At 34.9% G+C, this 22,981-nt stretch overlaps 2 protein-coding genes across 2 annotated transcripts; one reads left to right on the top strand and one right to left on the bottom strand.

Annotated features, from left to right (window-relative positions):
- Positions 1 to 6,943: 6,943 nt before the first annotated feature.
- Positions 6,944 to 8,530, top strand: LOC111393310 (serine/threonine-protein kinase UCNL-like). Its single transcript, XM_023018774.1, has one exon. The coding sequence runs from the start codon at positions 7,035 to 7,037 to the stop codon at positions 8,283 to 8,285; it is 1,251 nt and encodes a 416-aa protein (XP_022874542.1). The 5' UTR covers positions 6,944 to 7,034; the 3' UTR covers positions 8,286 to 8,530.
- Positions 8,531 to 12,429: 3,899 nt separating this feature from the next.
- LOC111393311 (multiple organellar RNA editing factor 2, chloroplastic-like) lies at positions 12,430 to 16,616 on the bottom strand. Its single transcript, XM_023018775.1, has 4 exons — positions 16,082 to 16,616; positions 15,461 to 15,558; positions 15,251 to 15,316; positions 12,430 to 12,870 (listed from the first exon to the last, which is right to left on the bottom strand). The coding sequence occupies exons 1-4, from the start codon at positions 16,510 to 16,512 to the stop codon at positions 12,728 to 12,730; spliced, it is 738 nt and encodes a 245-aa protein (XP_022874543.1). The 5' UTR covers positions 16,513 to 16,616; the 3' UTR covers positions 12,430 to 12,727.
- Positions 16,617 to 22,981: the final 6,365 nt, after the last annotated feature.

A 22,981-nucleotide genomic window follows, 5' to 3' on the forward strand; every position in this document is an offset into this window, starting at 1 on the left:
TAGACTTCCAATTGCATTCCGATGATCTTGTGTGATCTTCTTGAACATCTTGGACTCCTTCAATGACTCGAACACTAATTTACCTCATCTACACAAATTGCACCCTAAGTCCCTAACTTTTACACCAATGTTCAATTAAGTCCCTGGCATTTACAATTATACAATTTAGTTAGTTTTGTCCATAGAATCGCCAATTACACTTTTAGACCTAACAAACTTGTTCTACTATAGATTGTTCGGTCAAACAAATGACATTTGTGTTTAATACATGTTGCAGTTCATGCTCGAAGCAATGCAAAACGAAATGCATCTTAACCTAACTGTCATAGGCAAATACTTCACTTCATTCAACTATATTTCATTCATTTCATAGATATGCTATCGAACATATTTGATATACAACATTAGATTAAACTACACAATATAACTAATAAATTTTTTTGGCATGGACTAAAGCTATAAAATATTTGTCATGGAACAACTCTTTAAATTCATTTCAAGTCATAGAATTGATATATTTTATGCTGCGCCTTGTATCCTACAATGTTCAGCACTGTCTCGAAATAAGAAAGATTGCAAACCACTTTATCTTCTACTAAAACTCTACTTGATGTCTATTTTCTAGAATTTTCAACCAATCATCTCCGTTTGTTGGGATCTAGTGCATCCTCAAATATCAATGTAATGCGATGTGACAATCATCCGGTTGTTGATGTAAAAGTGTGAGATTTGAATTTATTATAATTAGCCCCTCGTTTTTCTCCCATATTTCTGCATTAATTGCTGAATTTATTATAATTGGTGCTCAACAAGTATAAAAAAAATTCATTTATTTCTTAATATTGTATGGTGATATCTTATTCTCTTACAGAAAATGCTTTAGATGCACAAGAAAATGACCACAACACAAATTTTCTTCTTAGTATCCATAATTATTCTAGGAGGATTGTATTCCAAAAATTAAAATTAGTATAACTTAAGTGGAGAATTAATATAAGTTACCTTCAAATTTAACTATAATTTCATATCAATCATTCTAATGGCTGCTTTTCACTGGTAAATATATGGCCGACAGCGACGAGGCATCATCAAAATATGCAAAACTTTTTGTTCAAAAGTCACAGGTTCCCAACCTTCACAATGAGTGGAGTGTGTGTGTGTGTATGGATAAATTCCTCATGAAGTCCTCAACCTTTCATAAGTATAGCAGATATATCTTCAACTTTCATTTGTAGTACTCATGTCCTTAACATTTTAACATTGTGCTCAAAATATCCTTACTTAACGTGACATTAAATTTACGGGGGCCACGCATTGAAAGAGTAAAATTGTACAAAAAAATAGATTTTCTTTATTTCGAAAGGATAGTTGTATTCACATATTTTGTTTATTACACCACATCTTAATTGCAATGAAGGTTCCTAATTTTTACTTATTGCTACATTTATATCTCTTACTTTTTTCCGTTGCATTCTTATCCTCAACTTTTCATTTATTAGTACATATTGTTACTAACAGCCTGTTTGGGAGTGATTTTTTAGCCAAAAAAATTAATTTTTTGACCGTTATTTCACTATTTCAGTCTTCATATTTGACTTCTTCTCACAAGTGGACTCCACTTTTCTCCTAACGGTCAAAAAATCAATTCTCAAAATTACTTCCAAACAAGTTCTAAATACAGTTTCGTGACTTCGTCCAAAAAAATCCTTTAAAAATGCATTAAAAAAAAATCATCCCTCATTTTTAAATAAGTAAAAATAAACAAATATAAAAGTTTGACAAAAAATTGGCCATCATTTCAAAGCATAGTAACAGGATATTTGGATAAAACCATTATTAAGATAGGATATGCTGATTAATTGAAGATTAAGGATAAGAATGCAATAATTGAGGACATAAGTACTAATGAGCAAATATTGAGAACTTTTATGATAATTAAAATATGGCATTAATATAATTACCATTCAAAATTTTAAGCATTGACTATTCAAGTTATATTTAATGTCATTCTTTGAACAATTTTACCTTAAGTCAGATATCACAAGCTTGTCGTGTGGTCATTCAACGTCTAAATAAATTTTTTCGGTTAGATGAGAATATCTCCCACGTAGTCTTAAAAGATTGAGGACATGTGTGTCACAAATAAAAAGTCGAAGACATAGCTTACGCACTTATAAAAGATTGGGAACCGTAAATGAATTTAACCTATATATATTTCTTCTTTCTTGCCTTTCACTTTGAACATTCTTTGGTGAAAAGTTGCAATTTTTCGTCCCAAATGATGGCAGACAAGAACGCATTATGTGAAACTTGAAAAGTATATTTTGGGTTTAAGAAATCAAAGTGGGGCAATTATGTTGAAGAGAGGCTTAAAAATCGACCTAATTAAAATTATTTTTCAAGATTTCTTGCTACTTAAAGTTAGAAATTATGTGATTTTTTAGTCTATTATACTTTTACAAAGTATTAATTATTCAATAAGGAGATGCCAACATCTGTAAAGTGTCACATTTGATATTCTAGTATACTCCAAATATTGTGTGAAATTGGTAATAGGCAAAAACTAGTATATTTTGGTTCTACCAACGCTTACATTATTTTGATTGTTTGGACCGCACCTTGCACATGCAGATCGCAGTTCAATTCCTATTTTCTTGTGTCCCATTGAAGAAGTCGATGAAGACTTCTTGAAGATTGTAGTAGACCTTTTCGATTAAGAAAGAATGCTTAGAATAGCTCCTTGAATATTCTTTTCCTTTTTGTTTTAATTACATTTTTTCTCTAAATTTTACTAAGATGTTGGATTGTGACATTTAGGTACATGGCTGACATATTTTATTACTTATTTTTTTCTTTTTTAACAATACTTATTACTATATACCCTACTTTATAGAATAAGTCTTAAGTTAAAGATATTCACACGTAGTGAAATGGTACATGAAAAGTGTAGATGTAGAAGTATTTTACATGCTTTGGTAAATGATGGGGATGAGGAATATTTTAAATGACGAGTTTCTTCTCTACCTCTCTAAGTATGAAACTGAGATAGAACTACATTTCACATTTAAATCTAAGTAAATTCAGATTATAACGACTAGTTTGAGATAGAATGTGTCATTAGCCCATCTTTTTGGTGCAACGGGCTGTAGCACTCATATCTTTGAAATAGATTGTATAGTCTGACTCTAACATAACATTATATATCGTATTTGGTAGATAGTTCGAACATAATTAATCTAAATACTAATGATCCTTTATGCATCTATCTCACCCAGTGTCAAATACAATTTTATTTTATTTTAAAATTTTTCTTGAAAAGAAAGAAGAGTATATGTCAAAAATAGATGGCAGGTCATAGTAAACCCTCTCAAGTTAATGATTAAATAATGAAGAGAAATTATGAGTAAAAGTGTTTGATCCACCAGCACTACATAAATACCTAACATGATGGCAACTCACGATTGTAATGATCTAATTATAAATGTAATCTACTTTCTTGGTATTACCTAACACTAAAATATTTCAATGGATCTTTAGGATTTACAGATGAAAAATTGAACCTACAATTTTAAAAATGTCAATTTCCTCTCCCCAACCCTCATCGTGAACCCTATACATTTGAGACTAATTAGACAAATTCTCTTATGTATTTATTTTGTTGAACCTCCAAATTTTATGAAACTCAACTGTCAACGAATCTAGCTCCTCTTTAGTCCATGCGTATGTTACTTGCTCCCTTAGATAGTGTGGTTAGACTGCACGGACCATAACTCCAACGGATTTGACGGTCGTGTGCGCTCTGACACTCAAGTTAGATGATGAAGTATATAAAGTGTGGGATAGAGATAATGGACGAAAATATGAATGTGGGGTTTTAGTTTACACGTATTGTGTGTTTAGTTACCTTTTTTGGGAGAGGATCGAGTATTTATATGTAAAGAGATAGGTCAAAGAGATTCCCTCTAAATATTTAATAGGTGACATCGTCCTGATAGTTCACTTGTCAAGTTTAATTGTGTCAGTCGATAGCTTATTCTTGAACATTGTCTGAAAAGTGGTGATCTAATTGGGCAACGCTTTTGCGTCGCTTCTAATAATTACAAGAGTAATTAGTAAAAAACGTCCCTACCATTTGCATTCATCGCTAAAATAGTCCTATCATTTCAAATTTGACACTTGCACCCTCATTTCAAACATATCTTATGAAAATGGTCCTTTTCATCACATTAAATAAATGCATGAAATTCACTTACATTATTTCAAAGGGGTATATTGATCAAATCACTACATTTTTACCTGTCTAAAAGTTTTTGGTGAATATCATTCTCATGGTTTAATGTAAGCTCAAAACGTTGTCATCAAATATCATCCATTCATCCCTAAACCTTTAACCATTTAGCCCAAATAATCATGGAGAAGCTATGAGAACCCAAATAATCATGGAGAAGCTATGTAGTACAAGTTCTCAATATTAACCTACAAAATACCATAGTAAAAAGAACCTACTACACAATAGATAATTACATTGTTAACCAACCAAACATGATCTCAATATTTCTGATACGCTAAACTGCCTATTATGTATCTTGCATTGAGCTATTAGACAAAAATTGTAAGATCTACAAAAATGGCTGCAGCAATCAAAAAAATATTTTGGTATCTCCACTGCCTTTTCTATTTGTTTGAAATGAATGTCCATCCATGGGGTTAAGAATCCTCAAGTCATCTCTCAGCAATGTCGAAAACCAACTCCAATTTTCTCCATTCTCAATCTACACCATTGTCATTTTTTTTTTTTTAAAATCCAAATTTGAAACAGGATAAGAGGTCAAAATTATATCTGAAACAAAACATAGATTTTCCAGCGTAGATACCATGATAACCAACAATGTCATCAACCATCATACATATCCAGATGGAAAAATACAAAATAAATTGACATGACCAAAAGGGCACTTCAAATGATATAATCTATGCTATGATCGTTGATTGGGTAGCAATCCTCATCTTGGAATGGGTTGCTTGAGTAAAATCAATTTACAAAAACCACTACCCATTTTAGAAATTGAAAATAAAACTTATGAGCTTCAACATTGTAGTTGCTGGTGTCGGAATGGCATTAGGAAGGTGGCAGTGGAATGTGTTCAAAGAGTTGCTTCTTCCTTTTGGAAGATTTTGGAAAGTGAAGTTTGGGTTTGGTTTGTTCAATTTGGGGACTTGATTAATATACTCTTTTCAAATAATAGAGTGAATTCCATGCATTTATTTCACTGTTGAATTAATGGAACATAACGGAAATGATCAATTCTACAATAAAGGTTTGAAATAAGGGTGCAAATGTAAAATTTAAAACAATAGAAACTATTTTAGCAATGAATGTAAATGATAGGGACTTTTTTGTTAATTATTTTAATTATAATATTTTGATGCATCTAAAAGCATAACGTAATCGTCTCAAAAGAATGATTTGTAAGAGGTGATGCGAAGTTGAGTGTGGCCTTCCGTAACCTTTTGTTTAGCTGGCTACCACTATTGGCGAATTCGCTGTTGGCTTTCACATGATCAATCTCATAAGGGGAAGCATAACATATTCAATCAATCTCTGTATCTTAACAAACGAAATCAATTTTAAACATTAGTGATTGAGATTGGAGATTTAATTCACTCCGTTAAATAATACTACGCACGATTCATCAGTTTAAAAAAACCTTGACACATTTAAGATGATGAGTTGTAATTAATTGAACTTTTGCAAATGTCAAACTTCATGTCTTGCAAGTAAGAAACCTAATAAATTTATAATAAAAAAATCAACACGTGTGCAACCCACGTGCAAGATTTAAATACATCGACAATAATACAAGAAATCATTCCAATAAAATAAAATAAAAGACTTATTTGTCAATGAGTAGAATTCGAGCATAAAAATTTCACCAATTCTCCCCAACTTATTGCTCAAGTGGCAAGATAGTCCTTATTCTTTAAAAAGAAGAAAGTTAGTTTCCAATATTTTCTTATAATTGCACAAACATAATTACACTTTGATTTATCTAAAAATTAGTATTTTAGCATATTTTGATAAAAGTTAATGAAATGTGTAATTAAAAAATTGATAAAATTTGTGGATACCATTAAATATGTGATTAAAAATGGGTTCATTGAAAATTGAATTTTAAAAATGGAGGGGTAAACTATCCAAATTTCGTTCAATCACAACTAGACCTTCATAAAAATATGATTTATTACAAATTTAGATGTCAAATCAAGTTTGAATACAAAATCGAACATAAGTTGATTATGTGAGTCGGTGAGTATTTTGTGCATGTTTGACACCCCTTATTTTATTTTATGGTTTGCTAAAAATTCATTTACAACTATACATTCACAAAACAAAATATTGTACACCAAATTTTTTTCTTACTTTTAGATATACATTCTTATAAAAATCACTATTTAAAACTCATTTTTTCTACCGTAATGATTGTCAAACATGCTCTTAATAGAAGAACAATTATACTTACACAACTATATCGCCAACTTATGAACTAACTAGCTAGTGCCTCGGGGCATAGTCCAGTGGTGCAAAGGACAGTAATGAAGTTATTTTATGCCTTACTGGCAGTCGTAGTGTAGGGGTTTCATTTCTGAGACATGAAATTGGACTCTTTGTAGGCGCAATGTACAAGCAGCTCTTGTTCTCTAACTTGTTGGGGCACATCCCACGATTTACCTCCCTCACAAAGTTCTAGAGATGGAACGGTGAAGGCCCTCAAGGTTGGGGTTCAACTTTTTTTATGAACTAACTTGCTAGTTTTTAAAGATCAAAAATGCATTTTTTTTTCTAATTTTAATTGCCATGGACTAGAAATAACTTATAAGCAACTTTTACTTGATTTCAAGCATAACCAAAACTTGCCATTCCTCTCTGTTCTCTATGATCACCTCGTGTGCCATTGCATGTGCGTGTATATATACCTCCTCTCTGTCAAACACATCTACCCACTTACATTCTCTCTTATCTCCCAAAAATTGCAATGGCCACCTATACAGCTCCGCCGCCGCCGGAGTTGTTAGATTTGGACAACCTGCAAGCCATAAAATTACTGGGCAAAGGTGCTATGGGCACGGTATTCCTCGTCCATCACAAGTCAAATGACCCCTTGGCCCGCTGCCCCTTCGCCCTCAAGGTGGTGGAGAAATCTTCTCTCCGCCACACTTACGGCCGCGCCGGCCACGAAATCTCCGTCCTCAGCCGCCTCCACAACCACCCTTTTCTTCCGTACCTCTTTGGATCGTTTGAAAATCATGAAATCATTTGCTGGGCCATCCCGTTTTGCCCCGGCGGTGACCTCAACGTGCTACGGTACAGCCAAAACGACCGCGTCTTCTCGCCGGCAGTCATCCGCTTTTATTTAGCGGAAATCATTTGTGCTTTGGAACAACTCCATAGACAAGGCATTGTTTACCGGGACTTGAAGCCGGAAAACATCCTCGTACAACAATCTGGCCACGTGATGTTAACGGATTTCGACCTGTCGACTGACCTAGCTCCGAGAAAACCAGATAATCTGGAATATTACACTTCTCCGGAGGAAAATTCGCCAGCGAATTTAAAGTACACTCATCTCGCTGGAAAATTCACGCGCTTCATTATTTCGAAAAGTGGAAAGCATGCATTCAACAATAACAAGACAGGGTTGAAGAAGGTGAAAAGTTCCCGTGTGTCGCCGGTTAGCCGAAAGAAGCCAGATGATTTTCCGGCGAATGAGCGGTCTAATTCATTTGTGGGCACGGAGGAATACGTCGCTCCGGAGATTATACGCGGCGCCGGCCATGAGTTCGCCGTTGATTGGTGGGCTCTTGGTGTGCTAGGCTACGAAATGTTATATGGAACGACACCGTTTAAAGGGAAGAACAGAAAAACCACATTTCAGAAAATCTTATTGGGCCAACCGGAATTCTTTGGCAAGCCCAATCCATTAACAGACTTGATTAGAAAGTTGTTAGAAAAAGAACCCACGCGCCGCCTTGGGTATCGGAGAGGGGCGTGCGAGATTAAGGAGCACGAGTTCTTTCGCGGGTTGAATTGGAATTTGTTGACGGAAGTTGTACGACCACCATTTTTGCCATTAAGAGACGAGACAAGTTTAACGCAAGAGCAAGTTAAACATGGAACTGAAATTAATTTCAAAGAGTACTTTCACAAGTTAAAGCTCGCATCTTCTCCCACATGGTCTCCGTCACTTGACGAGTGTCAACATAATGTTTCTTTAATGGAATTCTAATGTAAGTCTAATGAAGTTTTTCCCCTTAAGGAGATGATTGTACATAATAATAATAATAAGGGCAGGACGAGAAAAACGGCGGTGATTAAGATTAGTGTTAGCTGTTAATGATGCAAATTATAATAAAATGTTTTGTATTTAGTTATATTCATTGTAATACGCCTTTGTGGTGGCGCGTGTTATACAATTGGCATTGGCATGCGAATAAAGATGCTTGAAACATAGGCTGAAAATTTTGGGATTAATCATTGATTCTTCTTTTTATTTTTCCTTCTCCGTATAGATGCAAAAAATCAAATTCGTAAAATAAGCAACTTAAAATTTGAGTTTAATTTACTTTTAGGTAAGTATATTCAACATGCTCTTAATCGAAGGAAACAATTATGCATAAGATAAATTTATTTGCAAAAAAATGGTATATCAAATTATTTGTCAATAATAATGAAAAAGCACTTTTTAAATCGGTTGACTTGTGTTTCTTCTTAGGTCGAAATACGGCTTTCAAATCCATTGATTTCCAATTTATAAATCAATCAATTTTATTTTTTTTAATTTTTGGGAGAGAAGGATAACTTTGACGAGAAGAATATCATACGGGTAGTGTAAATTATAGGTAAGTAGTAACATGTGCACACCAAATAAATAAATACCTAGGTGTGGAATTTCGATTCCTAAAACATGATATTTGACTTTTTGTAGGCGCAGTGTACGTTTCAGCTCTTATTTTTTGTCCTGTTGGGACACATTCTGCTATTTACCTTCTTCACAAAGCTCTAGGGACGGGACGGGACGGGACGGTGGGGCCCTCAAGATTGGAGTTCAAAGGTTGGGATTCAATCTTTTTTTTTTTTTTTTAAATAAATACCTAGGTAAGATAAATTAGTTGGAGAAAAGGCTTATTTACCATCCTTGGGATACCTACTCTGGTCCAAATATTCAGTCTATTTGCTTTTTAGGCTAGATGAATAAGCAAGTTGGTTTAATTAAATACTATTGCTACTTTAAATTGTTTAGAAGCTTAAAAGGTGTGCCATATATCATTGATTACCAGACAAAATGTTCTAAAAATAGGGAACTGAATTTGATGATAGTTGCCTATCTTTAGGGACATTAAAAGGGTCGAATTGAGCTACTTGACTTATTCACCGTCGAGTTTGGATCAACCTATCACACGAACTAGCTAATGCCAGTATATGGGATAAGTCAAGTGCAAACCAACTCATTTTCAAAAATTCCGGCTCGACTCACTCATCCATTGGTGGAAGATCCAAGTTGGTTCGTGAAGCCATTTACAATTCACACGTGTGTGTGTGTGTGTGTGTGTGTTTTTAATTGAAAATAATATTTTCTTTTTTCGATGTCAAGCCAACTCATGAGCCAACTTTCTTTTTCTTTCTTTCTTTTATCAAAATAAGTAACTTTCTTATTTTCCACTTTAAAAACTTACAAATAATAATAAAATTTAACCTAGAGCTACTTTTTGACTAATTAAACTTTCTAAGCATAGATATTAGAGAAATATTCTCCTAGTTCTCTTTCAAGAAAGTCCTAAACTATAATTTGGTCCAGTCTTATAGCATAGAATCATATACCCATATGTTAAAACTGACCTAAAAATGATGGGTAAAAACATGTAATTCTTTTACGAGGAAGCAGGGATGATATTGTTATGTCTATGTATCGGTATACTATTTTTAAACATACTTTGTTCAGTACATAATATTGAACAGAATTATGCAAAAAAAATAATAATAATAATAAATAAATAAATAAATAATAAAATGGAACCGTCACTTTATATTAATTTTGTCTAATTCTTATTAATGTAGCTTGATTCGAAGATGGTTCCTCATTTTCTTTAGAAGCAAGAACTAGAACATCAATGTTGGCTAGTTTATCATGAATAAAAATTTGAACCTTGGAGTTTTAAAAATTCATTCTATCTAAACTAGATTTTATATTTGAATCAACAAGCTTGTTGATCAAATAAAATATGGTTATTTATTTTGAACCAAAAGACGATTTCAACAATTTCTTAATATTTGGTTGAATAAATAAACGCTTGATCGTTGTTACCAGCATTTAACTAGAACCAGTGATCTTGATAATGTGAAAGCAAATCATAGTGAGTGATCTCATTGCACCAAATTTAAGACGAGCAACTCTAATGTATCTCTGCTTAGATTTGAATGATCTCATTGCACCTTATTATTTTTTTTTTTTTCCGTATGTCGCGGTTTCACTATAATCCAGCATACAAAAAATATCACCCCCTTCTATTTTGTATGGTAGTGTTTGGGATGAAGCAAAGAGCCAGACAAACACTATTGATTCACTAATCAAGCAAAGTGAGTATCCCTTTTGCCTGTTAGGGTATGCAACACTTTTCCCCATGACTTTTTTTCAGGGTCCCTTAGGTTCTAAAAACCAAACTGCCCTTTGTCTTATTCTACAAATTTTGGCTTCTAGCGTTTTATTGCACAGATAGCCCTCATTAACAAACAAATTCTTCTGGATGGAAGAAGAAGACGAAGTAGTAATTCTTATTGTAATATTGCATATGAATTTGTGATGGAATAGATAAATGTGGTAAATTTGTTACCTGATAGTAGGTCATCAAGCACATGGTATGTTGAATATTGGTTCAGAGGATTTGGACATGATTCTACACCATGAGTTTTCCCTGTCAACAGTGCAAAAATACTAAAGGACAATGAAAATTGAAATGTCTAGGACATGTTTGGTGCATAGCATTAAAATGGATTGGACTGGACGCATCAAAAGTTTAGGGTTTTAACTTTGAAATTTGAATGAACATATGTTTCAGGATATTTGCAGCTGCAATCCCAAATCTTTTAAACTTTCTGCATGGTAATTGTGTGGTATGAAGTGAAGAACCAAGCAAACTAACTATGATGATTCCCTAATAAAAAATGAAAATTGTACTACACAGAATTAGCATTAGCAAGGATAATAGATGCCTCTTTACCCATCCTTTCTAATCCGATGTCCAAAACACATAATCCGTTCTGTATGGTAGCACTTGGCAAGAAGCGAAGAACCAACTAAATAGCCTGATCGAGAAAACGGATTATCCCTTTTGCCTGCTAGCTTTGTGTTGAATAAATTTACTGTCTTTACTGGGTCCCTTAGGTGCTAAAAACCAAACAGCCCCATTCTATGGATTTTGGCATCTAGCGTTTTTATCATGCATTATGGCAAACAATAATTCTGGATTGAAGAAGCAATTCTTTTATAGTAAAATAATATTGCATATGAATCTGTCTCATCATTTCTCCGTACCCTATGTTTCCAAAATTTAAGAACAAGAAACGTTGGGCTCCAGCCTCCATGTGGGATGCAACACTAAAAACATAAATGAAACATCCTCGGCAATTCCATATGCAATAGTAAGTTGGATTAGACAGCATAATGAACAAGACTACAACTTTTTTTCTTCACTTGAGAAATGTTGGCCAATAACTTCAATGTTATGAGATGCGAAAAAAATTATGCTGAGTAAAAATGTAGCCACTCCTTTCCCATATTCGTGCTTTTAGTTAGACTCCCAATATTTCTTCAGTAAAGAACAAACTACTATGGACCTGTTGACTGCAATTTAAACCACACTGAAGATACAGTACTAAGCACTCTTAAACTTATTCTAGTTCTGCCATCGAACTCTGAATTTCAATGCTCAAAGAGAAAGAGTGCTAAACCAGACTAATAAACTAGAAAGGGACCATACAGGGTAGGACTAATTTCCCAGAAAATAGATTGCCAAAGTATCTAGATAAAACCATACAAGTAGTTCTATATTTTTTCACTTCTAGATTTTCTCTGGACACCTGAATCTTATGCTATCCAAAAGAATAGACAAAACTAGACAAGATTAAAAGATAATATGTTACAAAAATCACGTGTGTTCACCAATGTGCTTTCAATTCCATCAACTTCAGTTCAAAACCTAAGGAGATACCGCTAAGGATATGCTCTGACCAGGCACTCCATCCTCTTTAATCAAATACAGGGATGAGTTCATAATTCAACTTGCAAAACATGACCTAAATACAATCAGCAGAAACAAATTTTAAGGCAAGCAAATATCAGATTAGATACTACTGATGATAATTTTACAAAGGTATATACTGATCAGAAATTTATTGATTCATTTTCCCAGATCACTTCAAAAAATTCATCCCTGAATCAAAACTTACAGACAAAGAGTAGATTGCACCATGGAAAACAGTTCTATAAACTAAAGATTCCAAGAGTAGAAAACAGGCTCAAGCATTCTTGACATATAGTTAGAGTTCACTTAGAATATTGACATACAGGTCCACAACAATCCAGCAACAGAATAATATCAACATACAACCCCTTGATGTTAACCCATTCCAAATATCATATAATTAGGCTCTGCATAGACTCGTTTTCACTGTTCATCTGCTATTTTCACGGCGCCTCACATAACGAGTTCGATCGTTGTATCTTGGTCTGTCTTGAGCTCTCTGAGGTACAGGCTCCACTCTCCTTTGTCTCTCGGGTGACCTTTGAACTATCTCTCCATTCACGAACAGCTCAGCTGGTGAACCAATGAAAAACTCAAAATATATTAAGAATATATCTCATTCTTAATCTTCGTATCAAGAGGAAAATATAAACAAATCCTTTCAAATGCTATGTTACATAGTAATGTTTTAATATCTAACCTGACTTCAAGACTCAATTCAACAGCAATGGTGCTCAAAATACTTTCAGGACAATATAAATATGCTACAAATATGACTTGTAGTCCAAATTTTCTTTTACAAGTAAACATTGAAACAATACCACTTGAGAACTTTTATATACAAAATACAGTACATCAATGACCTGAAAATGAATTTAAGCCACAATTTTCAATTTTCTTAAAATCTACATCTTCTTCATATATAATTTTAAACAAGGACATTAGCCAAACAAATATATGCTTACAAAATTAAGAAAAAAGACGACCCAATTTATCAAGCATTTGGACTAGATATACATAGAATGACAAGAAAGAATCAGAAATCCGCAGAAGAAAATAGCCCCCGATATGAACTCAACTTAAAAGCTCTGCAAGCCTCAGCAACCTTTTCGAACAACCATGGACGAGGACAATTAAAATGATGAAAGCAAAGAAGTCGCAAATTTCAGGACAGTGATATAGACGAAACACTTCGAAACAAATCCGGTGACTATGGGATTTTTTTTTATTGGGTTGGAACATGGGATCTTCGATATCTAAGGCTTCCATCCCCAAACTGTCAATGGCAAGCTGCTTGTGAGTGGTGTGGCAGTGGATGGTGGAGTTGTGACAGCATTTTTGGACAGTGTCGATGCGTATGGATTTTTTTTTTTTTTTTTTTTTTTTTTTTTGGGGGTGGGGGGGGGGGGGGGGGGGGGTTTTTTTTATTTTTTTGTGTGGGGGGGGTTGGGGGGGACGGAGGTTCCTTTAGTTATTTTCTTCTAATCTTACTCTTAGCCCCTATTTAGTTCAACTAAAAAAGCTAATTAAAATCTAAGTCAATGTCAACCATTGATTTTTCCGCACATTTCACGGGACCCCAAAATTTTTCAACCACACATACCATCAATATCAAAATTTACTAAAAATTTGATTTTTATCTAAACCGAACTGGAATTTATTAATTTTTTTACTTTATTGTTATTCTTCTGTTATAATTTAAAATAAGTGCACAAATGTCTTTTTAAGAAATAACTGATTTTGTTATTGTCAAACTGGCATTTCCATCAGCTAAGGATAATGGTTGAACCGTTTCAAAGGTTAGGGACCCAGGGTAAAAAAAAAAAATGTTATGGACCGCATCATCAAAAGGTTGACAGGTTCTGGACCCTGGCTGGAATTCTTTTTATTTTGATCGAACATTCTTGTATTGCAACTAACAAAATGCAAAATGATTGATTAAATCACATTCAGATCCATCAATCTGATATCATAAAAGGACTTATGTTAAATAAGTGAAAATGGAAATACTTTCTGCTACACAAAGTGCAACCCATTACTTGTCCATAGTACCAAGAGCAGCTATCGGTAAAGAGTGGTATGTAGCATATCCGATTCAGAAGGGGTGGTTCTTCCACCATATATCTTAATAACTTCCCATTAGAAATTTTGAGTTACTATTTGTCGTTTTAGAGGTTTAAGTAATACACACAGGCATACTCCAACAAATATAATTTTCCACCCAGTAGTATTCCATATTAGGAAGGACACTGACAAATTGCATATTCCATTCCATCATCGATTATATCTTGAATAAAACCCACTGGCATTGAGTGATTGCAGAAAGTCCAGTCAGAACTTTTCAGTCTTAACTAAATGAACCAAGCTACAGGTGGCAAACATTTTAAATTAAATACATGTAAAAAACAATTAGGAAATTATGAATCTCATCACTAGAGTCCAAGTCAAAGTCAACAAAGTAATTTTAACCACATATTCATCAAAATCTACTAAACATCCACATTTCAACCACACATTTCATGAAATTTTATCAAAATCTTATTTTAATCCCCATCAAACAGGGGCTAAATTCAAATGCTAAAGATTAATATATAAAGCTCTTCAATGAGAAAATGGAAATTCACAACAGAATATCCAAGCCCTGTTCTATTAAACTGAAGTTACCGTTTTGAATTTTACTCAAACTTTAGAAAATTGAAGTTCATAAAAGTTAACAATAAATAAGGTTTATATGATAATTGACACAGCCACAGTATATATACCAGATGCCAACTTGGTACAATTAGAATGAATATTACAATGCAAACATATCATAATATCAAAAGCCAGGACCGCATATTGGATGAACATAACAAACCCACATGTTGTATGTTAATCAAATAGCACTGACATAGCGACAAAGAAATTATAAGAATCCTCTATGACGGGAAGAAACGCATAGAAGATGAATTACCTCCATAGTCCTTATTCTCAGCATCAACATAAGAATCTGGAAGAACAAACAGAACACCAGGCAATCCTACACAAAAATGGAAAAAGTTGAAACAGCAATATAAAAAGCCGTTTTAGCCTAATCATATGTCTGATTCATATCAATAATTGAACTAAATTCATAAGAAGAAGAAAAAAATCAATTGCCATTTGCCAATAGGCAAGAACTAACCTTCAAGCTTGTTTGAGGTCTCCTCATCAATCTCACATCCAAATCCAAAGTACCTCTCACATGACACATTATATATCTTCTTTTTAGCCTCCTCCTCACTATTAAAACCACCAGACACAATCCATAACCCGGTAATCAGAATCCAACAATATATAATATCATAAAATCCATTTCATAGAAGAAAATTCATATTACTTCATGTCTCACAGTTTCCTTTCTCAACCAACCAACTGGTTATTAGAAACTAGGACGCTGTGTTTCACAGCAAGATACCAAATTTCCAAAATCTAACAAACTTTGATAAAGTTATTCATGGCGTGTTTGGCTAAAAAATAAAAATAATAAAGAATAAAAATAATAAAAGAGTAACAATGCTTCAACTTTTTAAAAACAAAATGGTTATGGTTGATACATATATATATATTTTTAAAGTATCACAATCCTTACAGTCAAAAATGTTAAAGAACGACGATAAGAAGGCATTAAAATTTAAACAAAGATGTAATTTGCCTGAAGATTATTTCCATTACCCAAAATGTGAACATTATCATATACTTAGTAAGAATATCAGGCTATTAATATAAAGAAATATCCAACATCAAGAAGGCATAAAAGTTAAACCTTCCAACAACTTTAGCAAGCGTTTGAATATAACAATCAATCATCTGCTGCTTAGTCGCCCCTTCACCACCAGGCTTATCCATGACAATAAGCCAGTGTTCATAATCACATCCGGGGAAAAGCGGCGCCATTTCTGTGGGTGGGCGGTCACCAAAGTTCGACCCCGAGTTCAGCGGCGAGTAAGAAGAGCCGGAACGATTGACTCGGCATCTGACCGTGTTGTACCGGGTCAAGTTAGGAGAAGTAACCTGCAGGGAGTGGGATAAGGCAGCTGGTGCGACAGAGCGTGTGGAAGAAACGGGTCCGGTTCCTGGACGAATGTAACCGGGTTTGGAAATAGGTAAAGAGAAGAGGCGTTTCTGGAGAAGAAGAGAAGCAGTGGCACCAGTTGATCGGACGGACAGGACTGATCGGGCTATAACGGCGGCCATTTTTTCTGCGTGCGTTTGAGTGCGAGAGAAGTGGAAATGGTAAGGTTCAGTCGTAGAGATATGGTGATTTTAAGGGTTTTGGAAAAGAGGAAGTGAGGAGGAAATAAACGAAAAAATGGGGACCGTAGCAATTTTTGATATTGGCTTTGACCCAGTAGATGAATTAAAAAAAAAATTAAGTTTAAAAAAACTTTATACTAAAAGGGCGATTTTACCCTTTAAAATTGTGACTGTCAAACTAAAAACTCTCTAACCGATCGACGAAAAAGCAAACCGTCGCACAGTCGCCTGAAAATTGACCGACCAACCACCGGCCAACTACACCAACGTCGTAGTGAGTTAAATCGCCGATCAGAAGCACGATCTACACCGGAAAGAACGATACCGGTTAGTTTTCTCGCAGATTTTTGTCAAAATGGAATAATATTACATTTTTTGTTTCGATTAATTTATTGAATAATATGATATTTAATGGGTTTAATTAGATCTTATGAGCATGAGTAGTTAGATTGTGGGCATGTTGGGGTGAAAAATGTGATTTTTTTTGTAATTTTTGGACCTCTATGGCGTCGACAATGGCGATATGGCTAGTTTCGTGAAAGACGGTCAAAAAACAGTCAGTCAACCCGACTCTTAACAGTCGGACCTGACTGTTAAACAGTCTGCAATTTTTTTTGGAAAATATATATTAATTTTTATTTTTTTATAATTTTTGTAATTAATTTAATTTTTTATTTCATTAAAACTAAATTATGTTATTTATTTATTTTATTTTTATAATTGTCTTTTATTTAATATAAATAATTGAATATTATCTAAAATTAACAAGAATAAAACTGGACGTCCAGGCCCCTGGATGTCCAGGTGCCTATTTGGCGCCCCCCAATAGGGGAGCGCCAAATAGGCTCCTGGGGACCTGGACGTCCAGCACGTCTCAATTAACAATTTTGTGTGTTTCCTTTTTTTTTTTATGAAATAATCTTTAATTTTTTTTTCAAATTTATTTAAATAATATAAATATTTTTTACATTTTTTTAAAATTTATTTAATTTTAAATTTTTTGTTTGTAAATATATTTTCCAAATGATCACAAGATTAATTTTATTTATAATTAATTTATTTTAATTTGATTAAATAATAATGATGTTATTTATTTATGTAATTTTTATAATTACCTTTTTTTTATATAATTTAATAATTGAATAGATAATGTTGTCCGAAATTAACAATTTATTTTGTTCCTTTTATTGTTCTTTTATTTTCACCTTTGATTTTTTTCTAATTTATTTAAATAATATTTATATTCTTTAATTTTTTTGAAAATGTATTTAATTTGATTTTTTTAAATATATTTTCCTAATGTAATATTTGTGATTAATTTTTTTTATAACTAATTTATTTTAATGCGTATTGTATGGTAGTTAGAATTCGGTTCCCTTGATTCTGTGAGATTATGCTTTATTTCGTTATCTATTGTTCAATACTCTAACATTTGAATTTTTGTAGGATGGAGTATCATTTAGATGGGGAGTTGAGACGGATAACGGGGAAGGCTACTCGGAACAGTAGCTTTGAGAGTTTTACTGCTGTGTTGGAGCTGTTCGATGATCAGCACAGAGATATGCTACGACAGTCCTTCTTGTGGCTACTGTACCAGTTGCAAGGGGTGTAGTACTCAGAACAGATCATCGATACACTTCTATGTCGGCTTCTGAGGCCAGTCGACGGCGATTCCCTCCAGTTCGACCTCGGGGGCAAGGTCGTCAGTTTCTCGACATTTGAGTTTACATTGATCACTGGACTGAGGATTACGGGCGACGATACAGCCAGTGAGAGAAGCAATAGGTTGTTCGAGACGTACTTCCAAGGACATAGGTCGGTGCTTCTACCCGACTTGATGGTCGCGATCAGGGGGTGCGACCAGATGCTAGATAGATTGAAGCTTGGGCTGGTCTACATCCTCGAGAGTGTGATGAGGTGTCATCACAAGAAGACTACCATCGACATTTTTCATTTGCAAATTGTTGACGACATCGTTGCGTTTAACAACTATCCATGGGGCCGGAGATGCTACGAAAACACTGTATATGTCTTCACCAGAGTACACTCGAGGCCCAGGGGTCGATGAGTAAATATAATACATATGGATTGCCCTTAGCGATGTAGGTAAACGTTTAATATAATCAAAGTTAAAATTTTAGTATATTACATTTGTGCATAATAAGTGTATGTTTTACAGATTTGGGTGTGTAAGACAGTCCCTGTACTAGGGGCCCGCTTTGCGCAACGAGGGGAGACACGCTGCCCTCGGATGTATCATTGCAGATCATAACGAGCAGAGGGATGTCCCACTGAGAAATAGTTATCGGCCCTCCTCGACGATTCTCAGGTAAGTATTATGCATTTGTGATTTATATAACACATAGTTTAAAATTCTGTTTACATGATCGTTAAGTATTGAAATGTCAATATGTTAACTTGAAGTCATACCTGAGTTGACGCCGTCGATGGAAGAGGAGGCTCAGGGTCTTGTGCGGGATTTAGGCGTTCCGTACACCCCAGACGAGGAGATGTCTGATCCGAGTTTGGACCGAGATTGGGTATGTGAATGAAATATAATTTATTGAATATCATCGACGTATAAATTTATTGAATAATTTGTAATGTTATTTATGTAGGAGGGTGGTCCAGTTGATCCACAATCACCTCCGCCGAGGGTATCGTCGCCACTATTGGCATCACCTCTGCCGAGAGTATCGTCCCCGCCATTGGCATCACCTCCGTCGAGGGCATCACCACCGCCAGTGGCATCACCTCCGTCCACACACCTGATAAGTGTGTTTTTACACACTTATTTGGATCATAAACATGACTTAAACATGGATAAAATGGTTGAATTGTGACTTAATCCAGTTAAATTTATGCATTGTAGGTAATTCAATGGAAATTGTGGAATTCAGGAGAAAAGAGCCGAAGAAGGACCAAAACGCAACAATTTGATAGTTCGAGGACCAAAGGTGCAAATATTGAAAAGTTGAGCTAAATGCAAAAAGAGAGGGAAGACATGCCAAGTATGAGCTCAATGACAAAGCAAAACAACTGGAAGAAGAAAATATTGAAGAGGGACTGAAATGAAGACAATTGAAAGTTGGAGGACAAAAGCGCAAATACTCAAAAGATATGCCGAATGAGGGGCATAAGAATTGATGGTATCAATCATCAATTGGAAGATAAAATTTGTTGAAAAGATGAAGAAATCGAAGAAAGAAGTCAAGAGAAGCAACAAAGAAGTTCGGGGACCAAATTGAACAAACCACATAGATGTTACATCTATGCGACCGCATAGTGTAACCTTCTATGCGGTCGCATAGAAGGCTCCAGGGACTCAATGAGCCCAAACAAATTGATCTATGCGACCGCATAGATTCTTTCTATGCGGTCGCATAGAAAGATTTTTAACACTCGGGCGCGGTTTTTCGTTTTGGTTGAAACTCCTTCCCTACTTAAATTGGACGCGATATAAATACCAAAAATCATCATATGAAAGGGCAGAACGACCAGGGAGAAGGAAGAGACCAAAATTGGAGGCAAGAAACTTGATTTTGGATTCAATTTCACACGAGCTCGAGACGGGATTGAAGATTATACACACGGATTGAAGAACTTCAATACGGGTGTATTCTTATTATCTTTTAATTTCGTTTTTCAATTTCTTGATTTTTGCAATGATGATTATAGGCTAGGGTTTTTATTCATTAGGAATTTGATGAACCTTTTGATGATTTAAATTCTCGTTATTTCATAAATTCAATATTAATTTCGATTGGACAAATGCTTGATTTATATGAGTTGAATGTTTCCATAATTATTTGGCCAATTATTATGTGATTGTAGATGATTTATTCTTTGCATTCGAAAGAAGGGGAATAAATTCGATAGAATATAAATCGACATAGGGTTCGATAGGGGATGGAAACTTACCTCTATGCTTTATGCAATTCATGAAAATGTTCATAAAAAGTCATGCATTCCTATACATTGCATCATCCATAGAAATATAGGCTGGTGATGTGTAAGAATAGATTCAATATATATCGAGAGAGTATATTGGATAATTTAGGAACATTGAATTGGCATTTTGTTCATCGATCCGTTGAATTTGTGAAATTATGGTTTTTAATAATCAATTGGGGATTCAAGTTCTTAATGATTTCATTTCAATTCATTTCAATACAATAATTCAAAAATTGCGTATTTACATTTCAGTTGCGTATTTATTTCATTAGATTAGTGAAATTTTGAAATTAGGGTTTCCAATTGGGGATTTCTCCCAAAATTAGGGTTTTCATATTTAAACCAAATTTTCATTCAATTAGATTCGGTTAAGGTCACATTAGTTTAATTAGAGCTAATTTAATCCTCGTGGGAGCGATACTTGGACTCATAGTCCACTTTACTACTTGTTAGCGAACCGTACACTTGCGGTGGGTTTTAAATCGAAAGAAAATAATTTCGTGAACAACACCTCCCCCGTGTGTCTCCGGCACACAGTGACGATTTGTATACCCGTTTGACTAGATTTATAGCGGAGGAGGTCGGCACGCTACGACGAGATTTGACGGAGAGTGTCGATGATTTGGGACGAGAGTTGACAGGGAGGGTCGACGATCTAGCAGGGAAGGTCGACTATCTGACAGGGAGGGTCGACGATATGGGACGAGAGTTGACAGAGAGGGTTGACGTTCTATCCCATGATGTTGGAATACTACAGTCTTCCGTTGTCGACCTTCAGGATACAGTAACGACACTTAGAGATTTAGCCGGCAGACGATGGGGGACAAAGGGGATGGCGAAGATCATGATCGAGAGGGTGGCAGAGATGGTGATGGAGAGGGGGGTCACCCACATTTTTGGCGTGATGAGACATTGGAGTCATTGTGGTTGTCTATGGAGGGGGTGGCCCCGACGGGAGGGGCGGAGGGGGAGGCCCCGATGGGAGGGACAGAGGACGCTCGGCGTGATTGAGGGTAAGAGGCATGCTGTTGACGAGACGGAGCAGGTGGTCGGCAAGAGGTTGAGAGTGCCGTCACAGTATGTTGTTTCCCCCTTCACGGCTAAAGCCAAGAGGATGACGTTCATCAATGGGACGCACCCAAACTTATTCAGGGAATGTCAAGTGGAAAGCGTTCGAGACAGAGTGACGGAGAAGTATCCCCGGGTAAGTATTGTATGATTTTAATAAAGCACTATACGCTAACTCGTCTACGCTTATTTTAACATTTCCCTTTTTTTACTGAGTTAGCCGCACGATAGGTCAACGGACGATCTCAGACCCTTACAAGTGGTTCCACGATATTACCACTGCAAGAGTTTGGCTCGCCGATGATGTAGGTGAACTATTCATTTTGTGTATTTTATGTATACGTTACTTTGTATTTATTAAATGAATAACTCATACTTTTTTGGTGCTTCCTGCTGCAGCACATCAACCTGGCCATAGACTTGCTGCGAGATCGAGCTCAAAGACATCCAAAATCATTTTATGTCCATGGTCGAGTCATATTAAACACTGAATTCTTGCGCGCCGTTATCATAGAGTATCAGTCGCTCGAACTTATGGGTAACGAGTACACGGTGCCAGAATATATGCTCGAGTGTGTGATAGAACTGTCACCGAGTGTCGGGGAAAAATTATGGGAGGGTTGTACACATATGTACATTCCAGTGTGCATCAATAAACACTATGTTACACTGGAGATCGTTTTTGCTGACTCGACTATATATGTGTACGACCCAGATCATTCATGTTTGAAACAAAGCCAGTTGGAACAAAATCTGGAGTCTGTGGCTGTAATTGTTCCTATGATGGCCGGACGAGCGAGGATAAATGTACAGGACAGATTGCGGATTGTTCGGAACATGACGACAGCGCGACAGTCCGTAAGGTAAGTGTTTGAATTTTGTTGTTTTTATCTTTTAGATTTAGTTTTTAGTTACACAGTACTGAATTGATTCATTATTGTTCAATTGCAGCAGCGACTGCGGCATATTTGCCATTAAGTACGTAGAATTTTTAAGTATAGGGCATAAGGTTGATGGAATCAACCAGTTGTGGATACAAAACTGGAGAAAGAAGCTAGCATGTGATTTGTTCGAATTTAATGCTGATCCGTAAATTTGTATTAAATATATGTAACATTTCAATTGTAAATTTAATTATTTTTTGTGATTATGAAATAATTGTAAATTTGTGTTCAATGTATATAACATTCATATTGGAAATTTAATTATATTTTTTGTTTTGTTATTTTACACTTAGACTGAGCATGGAACTATTTTTTTTTATGAATCATTATAAATACCATTTATCAAGAATAAATATTGAACATCGAAAATTTATAAAGAACAAATATTGAACAGTGTAAAGTAAAAGGAAATATTATTCATTTAACGTACATGTCTAATCGTC

This window comes from Olea europaea, chromosome 4 (genome assembly GCF_002742605.1).
Source record: "Olea europaea var. sylvestris chromosome 4, O_europaea_v1, whole genome shotgun sequence".
Taxonomy (NCBI): domain Eukaryota; kingdom Viridiplantae; phylum Streptophyta; class Magnoliopsida; order Lamiales; family Oleaceae; genus Olea; species Olea europaea.

Excerpts from the sequence above, each read along its gene's own strand:
- LOC111393310 (XM_023018774.1), top strand. The coding sequence starts at position 7,035 with ATGGCCACCTATACAGCTCCGCCGCCGCCGGAGTTGTTAGATTTGGAC.
- LOC111393311 (XM_023018775.1), bottom strand. The coding sequence starts at position 16,512 with ATGGCCGCCGTTATAGCCCGATCAGTCCTGTCCGTCCGATCAACTGGT. Across the intron at positions 15,559-16,081 it reads CTTGCTAAAGTTGTTGGAAG|TGAGGAGGAGGCTAAAAAGA; the intron begins GTTTAACTTTTA and ends TGGTTTTAATAG. Across the intron at positions 12,871-15,250 it reads TGAGAATAAGGACTATGGAG|CTGAGCTGTTCGTGAATGGA; the intron begins GTAATTCATCTT and ends TTGGTTCACCAG.